This window comes from Ursus arctos, unplaced genomic scaffold (assembly GCF_023065955.2).
Source record: "Ursus arctos isolate Adak ecotype North America unplaced genomic scaffold, UrsArc2.0 scaffold_2, whole genome shotgun sequence".
In the NCBI taxonomy this organism is placed as follows: Eukaryota; Metazoa; Chordata; class Mammalia; order Carnivora; family Ursidae; genus Ursus; species Ursus arctos.
Window position 1 is genome coordinate 30,841,776 of NW_026622874.1, and position 12,753 is coordinate 30,854,528.

Below are 12,753 nucleotides of genomic sequence, written 5' to 3' on the forward strand. Positions count from 1 at the left end.
TTTTCCTTTACAATTTGTACTTCTTCTGTCTTAAGAAATCTTTCTCGACCCTAACAGTAACAGATATTCTACCTCACACTTTCTAGAAATAATATACTTTCTCACTGTAAGTCCTTAATCTACCTTGAAAAGGATAAGTATTCATTTCTTTTTAACACAGCTAAACAACTGTGTCAGCTGCGTTTACTGAACAGTTCATCCTTTCCACACAGATCCAAAATGCCAATTCTGTCACAAAACAAGTTTCCAACTATGCACGGGTATTTTCTAAACTCTATTCTGTTCCATTGGTCTATTTGTCTACCCTGGAGCCAATACGACAACGTCTTAATTATCGGATCTTTATAAGTCGTAATATCTGGTAGGGTATATCCTGTGATTTGGGTGTCAATTTTATACTATCTTCATAAATGGTATATTCCCTCTTTTTCTCTTTTCTGAAAAAATCTGGGAGAGATTTAAGTCATTTGTGTCTTGGATGTTTGGCAGAACTGGTAAATTACTAGTGTTTTCTTTACAAATAGATTTTTGACCAGTGACTCAATTTCTTTTCACAGTTATAGTACAATTTGGTCTTCCTATTTCTTCATGAGTCAGTTTCAGTAGGTCGTATTTTCTAGCAATGTGTCTGCTTTGCCAAAGTTTTCAAGATTTTTGGTGTAAAATTGTGCAAAATATCCTCTATATTTTTCATCAGCTTTTCCATACCTAATACTGCTTATTTGTGCACTTTCTTTTTCCTTGATCAATCTTGCCACTGATTATTTTATTAATTTCTGCTCTTATTTTTGTTGTTTCCTTCCTTTCCTTCTATCCTTTCCTAACTTGTGTGCTTAGTTCATTATTTTTCAGCCTTTTTTTTAATAAGCGTATATAAGATTATGGTTTCCAATTAAGTACCATTCTAGCCACACCCTACAAGTTTTGATATGTAAAATTTTTTTCATTCATTTCTAACTATTTTCTAATTCTAGTATGATCTCTTTTTTAACCTACAAGTTATTTAAAAATATGTTCTCTTTAATTTCTAAAGGAATTAGAGTTTTCAGGTCATCTTGTGTTATTGGTTTCCAAACTTAATTGCACTGGGATTAAAGAGGGTAGCCTACATAAAACACATACTTTGAAATTTTGTTGAAAATATGTTGAAATTTGTGGTCCATAGATGATTAATTTTTTAAGATTTTATTTATTTGAGATAGACAGAGAGAGAGAGAACATGAGCAGGGAGAGAGGGGCAGAGGGAGAGGAAGAGCAAGAAGCAGACTCCCCACTGAGCAGGGAGCCCAACTCAGGGCTCAATCCCAGGACCCCGGGATCATGACCTGAGCTGAAGGCAGATACTTAACCAACTGAGCCAACAACATGTGGTTAATTTTTATAAATATTCTGTATTATTTAAAAGAATATGAATTCTTGGGGGCGCCTGGGTGGCTCAGTCATTAAGTGTCTGCCATCAGCTCAGGGCGTGATCCTAGCGTTCTGGGATCGAGCCCCGCATCAGGCTCCTCTGCTGGGAGCCTGCTTCTTCCTCTCCCATTCCCCCTGCTTGTGTTCCCTCTCTTGCTGGCTGTCTATGTCAAATTAATAAATAAAATCTTAAAAAAAAAAGAATATGAATTCTCTAGTTGTTAGGTGTAACAATTTACATAATTTCTTTTATCAAGCTTATGAATTATATTTTCCTTATTTTTTTCTACATGATATAACAATTAGTCATGAAATTATATTAAAATATCTCCCTATAGCAAGCAGAAGGGAGGGGCAGAGGGAGAAGCAGGCTCCCCACTGAGCAGGGAGCCCAATGCGGGACTTGATCCAGGACCCCAGCATCATGACCTGAGCCAAAGGCAGATGCTTAACCAACTGAGCCACCCAGGTGCCCTCACCCTTACTTTTTAATGACATCTCTAACAGATAAAACTCACCACTTTTTAAGGGGTGTCTCACCACCCCTACTTTACAGAAAATGATGAATTAAAATTCAGAGGTGAAAAGCTTTCCTAAAGTTATAAAGCTAATCAGTGAGAAAGCCCAGGACCTAATACACCACCTAGTACTCTTCTGCTACACTGCGATTGACCCTTACCCACGGCAGCAGTAGTAAGATGGGATACGTTTCACCTTCCCCTCACAAAGTAAAAGTGACAGGTATTATGCTAGTCATTTTACAGATGGGAAAACTGAGACCTAGGGGCAGAGTAAGTCATTTACCTATGGGCAGAGAAACCTTGGTTAAACACAAAAACGTTAAATTTCTAGAAAACTTGGATCTTAAAAAAATACCAAACAGAAATTTGTGGAAGAAAAGAAGCCCACTAATGAGGGCTTGGGTACCTATATAATCCCTTCTAGCTTAGGGATACCCCAAACCTGTATTTTTTCTATTGGGTCTGCTCAGGAAGTCCTAGGAAATGTTTTAATGTATGAAGATCTGACAGCACATGATTTTAGTTTTCACCATTTTAGAAGATAGAAACCACTTCAGTACAAAAAGTAATATCATATTTAAAACAAAGAAAGTTAATGTGCTGTTGGGATTTCCTATCTTCCAGGATGAGAAGCAAGCCTTAAAAGTACCGATTTTCAAGAAACAGCTAAAAAATATCCCAAGTCCGGTTCACGTCTCTAACCACATGGCGCCGTTTTTTTGTCTCCCATTCTGGTCTCTCTTGCCCAGAGGCTCCTGCTTCTTCTGTTTCTTCACCTCCATGAACCTCTAAGAATCAAACATTTTTTTGTGGGCTGACTTCTAAGTCAGTCTTTGATTGTGCTGTCTTTACTACAAAGACTTCCAAGCAGACACTCATTTTTTTCAAATTAGGAAATCTACAGAGTCAAGAAGCATATAGCAGAGAACACTGGACAAAGCCTGGCCCCTCCGCTACAGACAGATCCTTCTGGAAGTATCTCAGGTCCCTAGGTAGCAAAACACATCAAGAGGCTTTCAATCCTCCCACCTGCAAAAGTACTTCTCAAACATCCCCTTTGAAGTAGCCCTTGTTCTCCACTCCAGGCCAGGGTACGAATAAAAAATACTACTGGAATTCTGATCTACAACAGCTACTGTGGCATAAATCATTTGACATTAAAATTATTCCCATTTAATGATATCATTCACTCTACTTTCTTCTGAACTTGTACGAGGAAATCACAGGTCCTCGACAAGCATTTGTTTTAATAAGATCATTTGATTAGGTATGATCTTAAGGAACACCCTCTGTAGTTTTATTCTAAAACCTTCATATTCGATGGCTTTAAAAATAACGTGGAGGAAGCAAGGACAGGATAAGAATGTACGAAACCTTTATCACAAATGTCTTTTTAATCATCAGCAAGTCTTTCTCATCTTTTCCAGGCTTCCAAGGCTAATATCCGCATCTCCTGATTCCCAGTTCAGGACTCTTTCCTCTCAAAAAGCAAAGAAAGCAGCTTAAAGGGAAATGAGGCACAGAGTCCGTCATACCTTCCTTGCAAGCACGTTGGCCAGCTGAGACACAGCCGCGTGGCCAAACAGAAACCGCACAAGCCGCTGTTTTCCCCATTCCATCCAGAAGCTCCACTCGAAGTCAGTCGGGTCCTAAATAGGCCGAAACAGGAGTTAATCAGAGGGATTTTCATACATCTTAGGCAGAACACAAACTCCAGTTAATCAAACAACCAGAAAGAAGGCTAATGAGAGCCCAAACTCCATAAAATGGCATTTATACACTTCTAGCCCGGGCACCACCACAGCCCCACCCACTTCTACTCTTCCCTCCAGCTTGGCTGGTCTCATTGCCGTTCTCCAAATAAGTGTCTTGTCAAACCTGATCCCACAGGACCCTCTGTAGAACAGAAACCATTATTATTCCCATTTTATAAAAGATGAAACAGAGGCTTAAAGAATTCAACACATGTATCCGGTGTCACACAGCTAGTGCAAGCAATGAATTGAGGTTATCTCAGGTTAGCCACTCGAACAAGAGAAACGCAAATTGGACGCTAATAAAATTGCTTAAGGTCAATCGTGTTAAATTTTGCTGTCATTTCAGGCAGGAGGATAATTTGATAGAGAAATTAACCAATTTCCCATAGGATTAGGATGAAAGAATGAGAGCTATGCTTCCCTTCCCTTCAGGAAGCTCTGTGTCCATTAGCACCCTGTGTCTGGACCTGTACCAGGCAGGGGCAGGTGAAAACTTCTGGCAAGACCAAACAGACGAACAGCTGGGAACTAACACCCAGAAGCCTTGGTTTGGCCTCAGGAGCCCCAGGGAGTCATGGTGGCCAAGTCGAGTATGGAAGGAATAAACAGTAATTGGCCACTCTAAAGTGGGCCGTTTACAAGGCTGGCCAATGAGCATCTCGGCACCACCATGATAAAGTGGGGATGTGAGATCCTCTGGACTTTCTAGTCAAATTGTGTGGGTGGGGAAGGAACCCCCTAGTGCTACTGATATTGAACAACTCAGCAGTCTCTGCCAATAAAACTTTAATTGGATTTAGAGGAAAATACTTTTTTTTTTTTTTACACGTGAGGATTGAGGGGCAATTTCATACCATTACACATATTATAAAACTTTTTTTCCAGAAGGTAAAATATAGATAGAATTTATCTTGATTCATATCAGACTATGACTGCACAGGTAGGAAACCTAGCAGCCAAGGTTGCAAACTTGTTTTGGTTTAGATCCCAGATCTACCCATGTACTGGTTATGATGATCTGGAGTGAGATGCTTTACCTCTGTGTTCTATCTGCTCATATTATCATATCACATTACTGATCTTCTGGGCTTTTTGTTGTTTTTTAAGGATTTACTTATTTATTTGACAGAGAGAGAGAGAGAGAGAGGGCAAGCTTGGGGGGTGGGGGCAGAGGGAGAGAGAGAATCCCTAGCAGGTTCCACGAGATCATGACCTGAGCCAAAATCGAGAGTTGGATGTTAAGTGAGAAAGTCACCCAGGCACCCCAGGGTTTGTGAAGTTTAAATGACAACATATATATACCAAAAGTTTAAAACAGTTACTGGCGTGCTACACTCACTAAAAATTGTTACCTGCGCTAACTGCTAGTCCCATGTACTTCCCATCCTATGTTAGCCAGCAAGGTTGTATCAAGCTTTTATATGGTGCCACTTTGTTTAAACATTTTTTTTCCATTTTCCAAATAAACACAGTTTTGTACATTATCAAATAACACATGTTCTCCACATTCAAGATCCTGATACACACACAAGCTGCTCATAGAGCCCCATCTCATCAAAATCATGGATCTGGTCCAGTTCCTTCCATTCAGAGATGACGACATCAGAGCCCAGGAAATGCCCACGCCACGTAGCCAGGCAGCAACAGAGCAGAGCACTCAAACCTTTAACCTGGCTTTTGACCCCGATCCAAAGCTCCTTTCCCCATCTCAAAAATTTCAAACTAGAGGAGAATAAATTAAATCAGGCAAACAAGCTCGAAGGTCACGTGATGATGTCACGCTAGGAAAATGCCATTTTCGTAACAAGGATAAAGGCAAAAACACTAAAAGCCAAGCTAGAATTTTTTTTTAATTCCACCTCAAAAATATTCCAACATTTTACCTTTTTAAATATGATGTTCTTAAACACTAAGAATTACACTTACAATTCAGAACCCCAGGCTTACTTATGCTTCAAAATTTTTCTGACTTTAATTTTTTTTAGCAGAAAAATGATATCTCATAAAATATAAGAAACCAAAAAGACGTTTATATTCCACCAGAAGGCCCAGGACTACTGGACACCCTGTGCTGGTTAAACCCCATCAACAAAAATTACACAGTCTTCATCATTAATTCCTTTTCAGAAAATATCCATTTAAAAGAAATAAAAACATTTCTCTCATGTCTGTCCTTCTCCATTTAAAATATTTACCTACAGGAAATAACCGGACAGAAAAGCTGAGCCAATGAACAGAACAAGAAGGCCAATAACTAGCGGTTAATGATTTGGGTAAGAAAAATGTTGACTCGCCTGCTTTTATAGGCAAAAACTCTACAGACACTGAGTTCAATCACACAATTCAAGGCAAATGTTGGAGCCTCAAATCAAGAGCGATTTTTTCATATTCTGTTCCTTCCCCATTTCCTTTCTCGACCCTGCAATTCTTAGTCAATTCGAAAACTATTCTTCAGTTCTCGAAGTGAGTCAGACATAGACTGAGGATACGTTCTAGCCAGACAGAACCAGGACAGCCGCTCCACAGAGAAAGGGGAGACTGAACTCCAAGGGACAGTTGTCCACATCCCATGCTCCATAGCAGCGCTTCTCGACCTTCAGTGTGCACACAAATCATCTACACATCTTGCTAAACTGTAGATTCTGGCCCAGATTCTCACCTCTGGGATGGGGCCTGGGATTCTAGATTTCCAACCAGCTCTCAGGTGATGACATCTGCTGGCCTAGGTCCACAGGACGAGTAGCAAAGATCTAACACTGATTGTGCCTCCCTACACCTGAACGTTGGTCACCCCAGAGGGTCCTTAACAGCTCACCCTACCTCATATGATTCCCAGGCAGGGACACACTCAAGCGGATCACCTAATATTTACAAACCGAACAATCATCATCTTGCACACTATGGAAAGCTCTGAGCACCTAAATTCAAGAATTTTTTAGACGAATAAGTTAACACGCAGTTATTCATTCTGATGCTTTCAATCTACAACCAGGCGAAACTGAGAAGTCTAAAGCACAAGACAGTTCAAAAGAAAGGGCCCAGGTCTGGTATTCTTCACTGCCTCTTTCCCATATAAGAGAGCAGAGTTCTATCCTAGGCACTGTGAGAAACCCTACAAGTATTCCCCGCCTTGGAGAACTCACAGAACCAACAGCAATCCCCACCACCACCATCTAGATGCTGAAAATCTGCAAAGTGGGGGAGGTCACAGTGATATAATTCAACCACATATATTTGTATGAATGAGACCTTTCCTTCTCATATAAATCACTAATATTCTGGGTATGTGTTTTCTAATGATAACCTTCCAACAACCCTTCTAGTCATTTTTTCTAAAACCCTGTGTTACAGATGAGTTCATTGGGTGTCAGAATAGGTAAATTATTTGCTCAAAATTAGTAGGGGGGAGAGCAAGATTTCAAACACAGGCCTGTTACCAAAGAGGAAGTCCTTTTCCAAGATGTTCCTACTTGTGCTGACTCTTCCTGGACTCTCCTGTCGCCACCCAGACAGACAGACAGACAGATGCACACACACGTGCACATACATGCACCCCACTATCTGACCAAATGGTCTCCAACCAAGAAGGTGCTCCCTTAATGCCACCATAACCACAGAGATGTCGGCTCAAGTGTGATACATTTGCCCCTCTTCCAGGTGGATCTCACTACACCCCCTTCTGTCATTCACATCTCAATTCCAGCCCCTTTATCATAGCAGATCTTATTCTAGTGCTTTTTATTATAGTTAATTCATGTATTTTCTCTCTAGGAAGGAAAAATGGCAAGTTCTTGAAAGTAAGAACCTTGACTTAACCAAATTTGTATCACAAATGCCCAACATTCAGCAAGCCTTAAAAATGGTTGGGGTGTGCAATCAGGCATATTAAGTTCTCATCACACTTCTGTTCCAGCACAAACCTGGGTAAGTCCCTTGGCTACCTGGACCTGAGCCTTCTTGCAGGTAAAATGAAGGGATAAACCAGCGTGATGTCTAAGATTCCCTTCAAAGAAAAAAAAAGAAAAAAAAAAAAAAAGATTCCCTTCAAAGAATTTTTTTAAAAAAGTTATTTTCCAGACTAAAGGAAAGAAACCCTAGTAGAGTGCTAGTCACCTGCCTACAGACTCAGTTCTGACCAAGTGCCCACTCTTTAGGAAAGGGGTGGATCCCCCATCACCCTCCCATGTGACCAATCCAGGCCTCCACCCTGTCGGTCTGCTCTGTTCCAGAAAGTCCACCACTCAACCAGCCTGCCCTCTTTCCCAGATTGGGAAGAAACTACTACTATATATTTAGTATGTAGTAGGATACTGCCCATAGCAAGATAAGTCAACTATCCTTAGAGAGGCTCAATATCACACGCCAGGTCCAACAGCCAATATATGACAAAGCTTGATATTAAAGCCCTAGGTCCAAGGCTGCTAAGTCTGTTATTTCATGTGATAAATACATACAGCATAAAAATGGTTGAGATAGTAAATTTTAAGGTACAGCTCAGGGGCATTAAGTCCATTTACACTGTTCTACAACCATAACCACCATCCAAGCTTCAGAATTTTCAGTTAGAATGTTCAACTGCTTGACTCAATAGAGTTAAATCTGACATTCATTTCTACACTTCTCTGGAACCTTGAAGGGAGAGTGGGTTGAGACTGCCATACAGTGATTTGTAGTATGTATTTGTACTATGTATTTGATAATACATAAACTATTTTACTCTGATAGCCCCAGAAACACAAATTCAAGAGTTTTTAAGTTCTATCCTAAAACAGAGAGATACTCATAGGTAAAATCTGAGAGAGTTGACCTGCTCAAGATCCCCCAAAGGATTCTAGAAAGTGGACTGAAAAGGGGTAAATCCATGGCTAACAAAAAGGAAACATGAACATTCAGAAAAGCTGCAACATCTAAAATGCCATGGGAGGGGCGCCTGGGTGGCACAGTAGGCTAAGTGTCCAACTCCTGGTTTTGGCTCAGGTCACGATCTCAGGGTGGTGATCCTTCAGGGTCATGCGACGGAGTCCTGCATCAGGCTCCGCACTCACTGTGGAGTCTGCTTAGACCTTCTCTCTCCCGCTCCCTGTGCCCCTCCCCACTGTGCTCACTCTTGCTCTCGCTTTCCCTCCCTCTCTGTCTCTCTCTAAAATAAAATAAAATATAAAATGCCATGGGAAAACAAACATCCTAACCTCCTCAAAATAAAATATTGGCTCTGTATGGCACCTTTTGCCCACTGGCTCAATCAACACTTTTCCAACATGACTTCCGAAACATTAGAGGTCAGAAGGCAAAAAACTACATTTCCCAGAAGTCCCTGCAGCTAGCTAGCATATCAACATGCACCCCAGCTTCTGATGAACAAATACACAATGACTTCGAAGGTATAAGAACATAAAAATGTATAGGCTGTGAGACTCTTCTGGAAGAACAGTGGTAGAGGCCCCTGTTTTCTGCAGCAGCATCAGTGGACACTCCAGGGTCCAGTCAGTCCAGAGGTGCGGCAGCTACCCTGTGTGGCAGTTTTGGCTAGCTTACCACAGCACTACCTACTCAAGCTGGGACCTCTGCAGCAGCCACAGCTCTGCTCTAGGAATCGCTCCTGGAAGTTCACTTGCTGCCTGTCCCTACAGTCCTTTTGACTACTCTAAAATCTCCTTCATCCCTACAATAAATTCCTTTCTGCTTAAACTGACTAGTGTGGTTCTACTGTCTGCAATGGAATCTTGATCAACATACTTTGGAAGGAATTTTTCTTCTGATTGCAATCCAGCTCCAGCTGTGTAACTGAACCCACTACGAATATAATTCACTTTGAAGAACACTATTCTGAAATAAGTCTATTCAGTGGAGGAAAACAAAATGGAGCAAAACACCAGGTAGGTCAGTCCAAGGAGGTTCTAAAACTGAACAATGAAGGCAGTGAGTGTGTCACATTCACAAAGTGCATCAATTTATATAGTTCAAACCCAAACAGAAAATGATCTACCTTACCCACCAATCTGTATTTTTCATTATCATAACTCTTTTTTCCTCAGAGAAAACAATAGAGAGCTGAATGTACTGTATATTACTGTTTTCCTTACCCTCATATCCAGCATTTTTCAAAAAAAGTAATATAACAGAAATACTAGATACTTTTGTGTATCTATTTCCTAAATAGCATCATGTTCATATTATTTACTTCGAGACCATACCTAAGATCTCATCACATTGAGCAAAAGTTATCTCTGAACAGAGAAAACCTTTTTGTAAGATACCTGAATCCAGAAATGTTTCCCTGCATGTTCAAAGGCAGCAAGTTCACCTTAATGGCCTATAAATCTCCAAAGGAGAAAGAAAAAAAAAAAGAGAGAGAGAGAGAACTAATTTGTAAGAATTCTGCACAAAGCAGCACGGCTCTCTGGATGAACTCAGGCTAATGATTCATTTAGCAATTATTGGCATAGTTTTATCTTTCAACAGAGGCTTTGCTATGTCTAAAATAGTTTGTACTAAATTATTTTACGTCTCACAATTTCCAGAGCCAACACTCTTCCCCCAACCAACATCTCCTCAAAGATAACATGTTTGGGGGCTCCTGGCTGGCTTCGTAGGTAGAGCACCCAACTCTTGATCTCAGAGTTGTGAGTTTAAGCTCCATGTTGGGTGTGGAGCCTTGGAAGGAAGGAAGGAAGGAAGGAAGGAAGGAAGGAAGGAAGGAAGGAAGGAAGGAAGGAAGGAAGGAAAGAAGGAAGGAGAAGAGGAAGAGGAAGAGGAAGAGGAAGAGGGAAAGGGAAAGGGAAAGGGAAAGGGAAAAGAAAAGAAAAGAAAAAGAGAAAAGAAAATGTTTTCACTAACAAAACTTTTTTTTCTATAAATAATAAAGTCTCTGCTTAAATGTGTTTGCCAGCCTGCACAGGTAAAGGAGACGCTCACAAGGGTGGGGATGCCACCAACAGGGCTAGCACAAACTACAACTATTCTACACTATATCATACCTAGTCTCTTAAGTGGCCCTCATGACGTAAGCCTCCATCCGTCCAGGGTATGATGGGAGCAGGGAGGTGTTCTACAGAAGAAAAGAGGGAGTCTCTCAAGACAACTTCATTAAATCAAGACGACCCAAATTCTTTGAATCTCTTCAGTCCAACTAACAATCTAAATTCAGTAACATTCTCTGGCTAACCCTCTACCTACCTACTTCCTAGAAATTGCTCCAGATTATGCAAGACTTATGCATATACTTGATCAAGCACGTATAGATTCTGTGTCCCTGCCTTGTCTACTCTATATTTCTCCTTTTCTTCCTAAAGCTAACAAAGAGAATCAAATTTTTAAAAAGAAATATTACATTCTGGTATAAAGTCAAAGGCACAAGAACTATGTTCTTTTCTCCAAACCTCTCAAACTGGAAAAACACTATATTTTCTACAAGGTATATGGAGAAATGAGTTGTAAACCAGTAATAAGGCTGATAAATAAGTTAGGGATCATGACAAAAAAAAAAGTAATAGAACAGGATGGCTAGACAGCAAATTATTTACATAAGATTTCCCAGCTACAAACTCTGCTAATAAATCATGCCTCCCATTAGTGTCGCTTCTCCCAAATACCAAAAACACAAAGTGAGTCATAGTAACATGGAGAAAAAAATGGCCCCCCACCCTTTGAGGGCCTTGGCCCCTAACACGGCCCTCCCACTCAGAGAATTTGCTTTCTGCTTAGGAAGTCTGCACACGTCCAAGAAAACTAGTTAATACACAACATCTCTGCAGTGAGCAAACAAGCAAACTGGAACTCCGTGTAGAATTCCCAAATGCTAGAGGTCCCCAGGACAGAAGGCCAATTAAGAAAGATAGGAACGATAAAAGAGAGAAAAAAGAAAAACATTTCTGTCATCTATCCAGGGGGACAGGAGGAAGAGTCTTCATAACCCCAGATATCATTTTTCTTCTTGAATTTTACACCCTGCATGAAAGACCAGGAAAGCGGGCAGAGTATGTGAAGGATTCTCCCACACACCTTTTCCATCTGTCCCCTTTGTCCATCAGCTGCCCAAGCTCTCAAAGAGACCCCCCCCTGTGAAACAGAAAATACATATATTGGTCTCTACCCCCCAGTGCCCGCACAGAGCTCCTAAAACCCTTATAATTTCTTGTGGTAAGAACATTGGGAGAATTTTTTATTCTAATACTTGGTCTTTGACCCCCGGTTCCTGACACAGGGCTCCTAATTCCCTTGGAATTCTCTGGGTGAGAGGAGCATCTTTTGTTGTAATATGGTGACTCCTGGTGGGCTCCTGGATGAGGGCTGCTCACCGAAAAGACCAAGCCAGAATTGAGGCTTGGACTTTCTCACCCCCACCCCCCATTCTCCAGAGAAGGGAAACGAGCTGGAAATCAACTGAATGATCACGCCTATGTGAGAAAGCTTCCACAGAAATCCCAGAAGTACCAGTTTCACAAAACTTCCGGGTTGGTGAACTCATGGCAGTGCCAGGAGAGGGGTGCTCGTGGAAAGGGCATGGAAGCCCCACACCCCTTCCCACAGACCTTGCCTATGCACCTCTTCCATCTGGAAGTTCACGTGTATCTTTTATCATACCCTTCTCTAATAAACTCATTTCTCCCCAGCCCTCCCATGAAGAATGGCTAAAAACCCTGGATGTAATTTTAAAACAAATATAAGAAGACTGAAAGATGGAAAGAAGAAAGCAGCCTGGCTAGGAAGCTCAGGATTTGAGGAATGACATGAACAAAATAAAATAACTCACAGATGGGCTTCACAGTGGAGGTAGAGGACACGGGTAGAATCATCAAACATTAAGATAGGCCAATAGAAATTACACAATCTGAATAACAGAGAAAAATAGACTGAGAAAATAAACAGAGCCTCAGGGACCTGAGGTACAATTATAAAAAATATAATGTTCATGACACTGGAATCCTAAGAAGGGGAAAAAATGCGGGGCAAAAAAAAAATTGAAAGAAATTAACGGCTACAAATTTCACAAATTTGGCAAAAGGCATAAACTACAGATTCAAGATGCTGAATGAACCCCAATCAAATTAAATATACCAATTAAA

At 40.8% G+C, this 12,753-nt stretch overlaps 1 protein-coding gene across 7 annotated transcripts in view; it reads right to left on the bottom strand.

Annotated features, from left to right (window-relative positions):
- The window catches only part of HHAT (hedgehog acyltransferase), a 319,513-nt gene that overhangs the window by 254,085 nt on the left and 52,675 nt on the right, over nt 1–12,753 (bottom strand). For all 7 annotated transcript variants that reach the window (XM_057315047.1, XM_057315045.1, XM_057315044.1 and 4 more), the window contains one exon: nt 3,467–3,580. In XM_057315047.1, the coding sequence (XP_057171030.1) occupies nt 3,467–3,580 (114 nt within the window). The remainder of the gene's footprint in view (nt 1–3,466; nt 3,581–12,753) is intronic.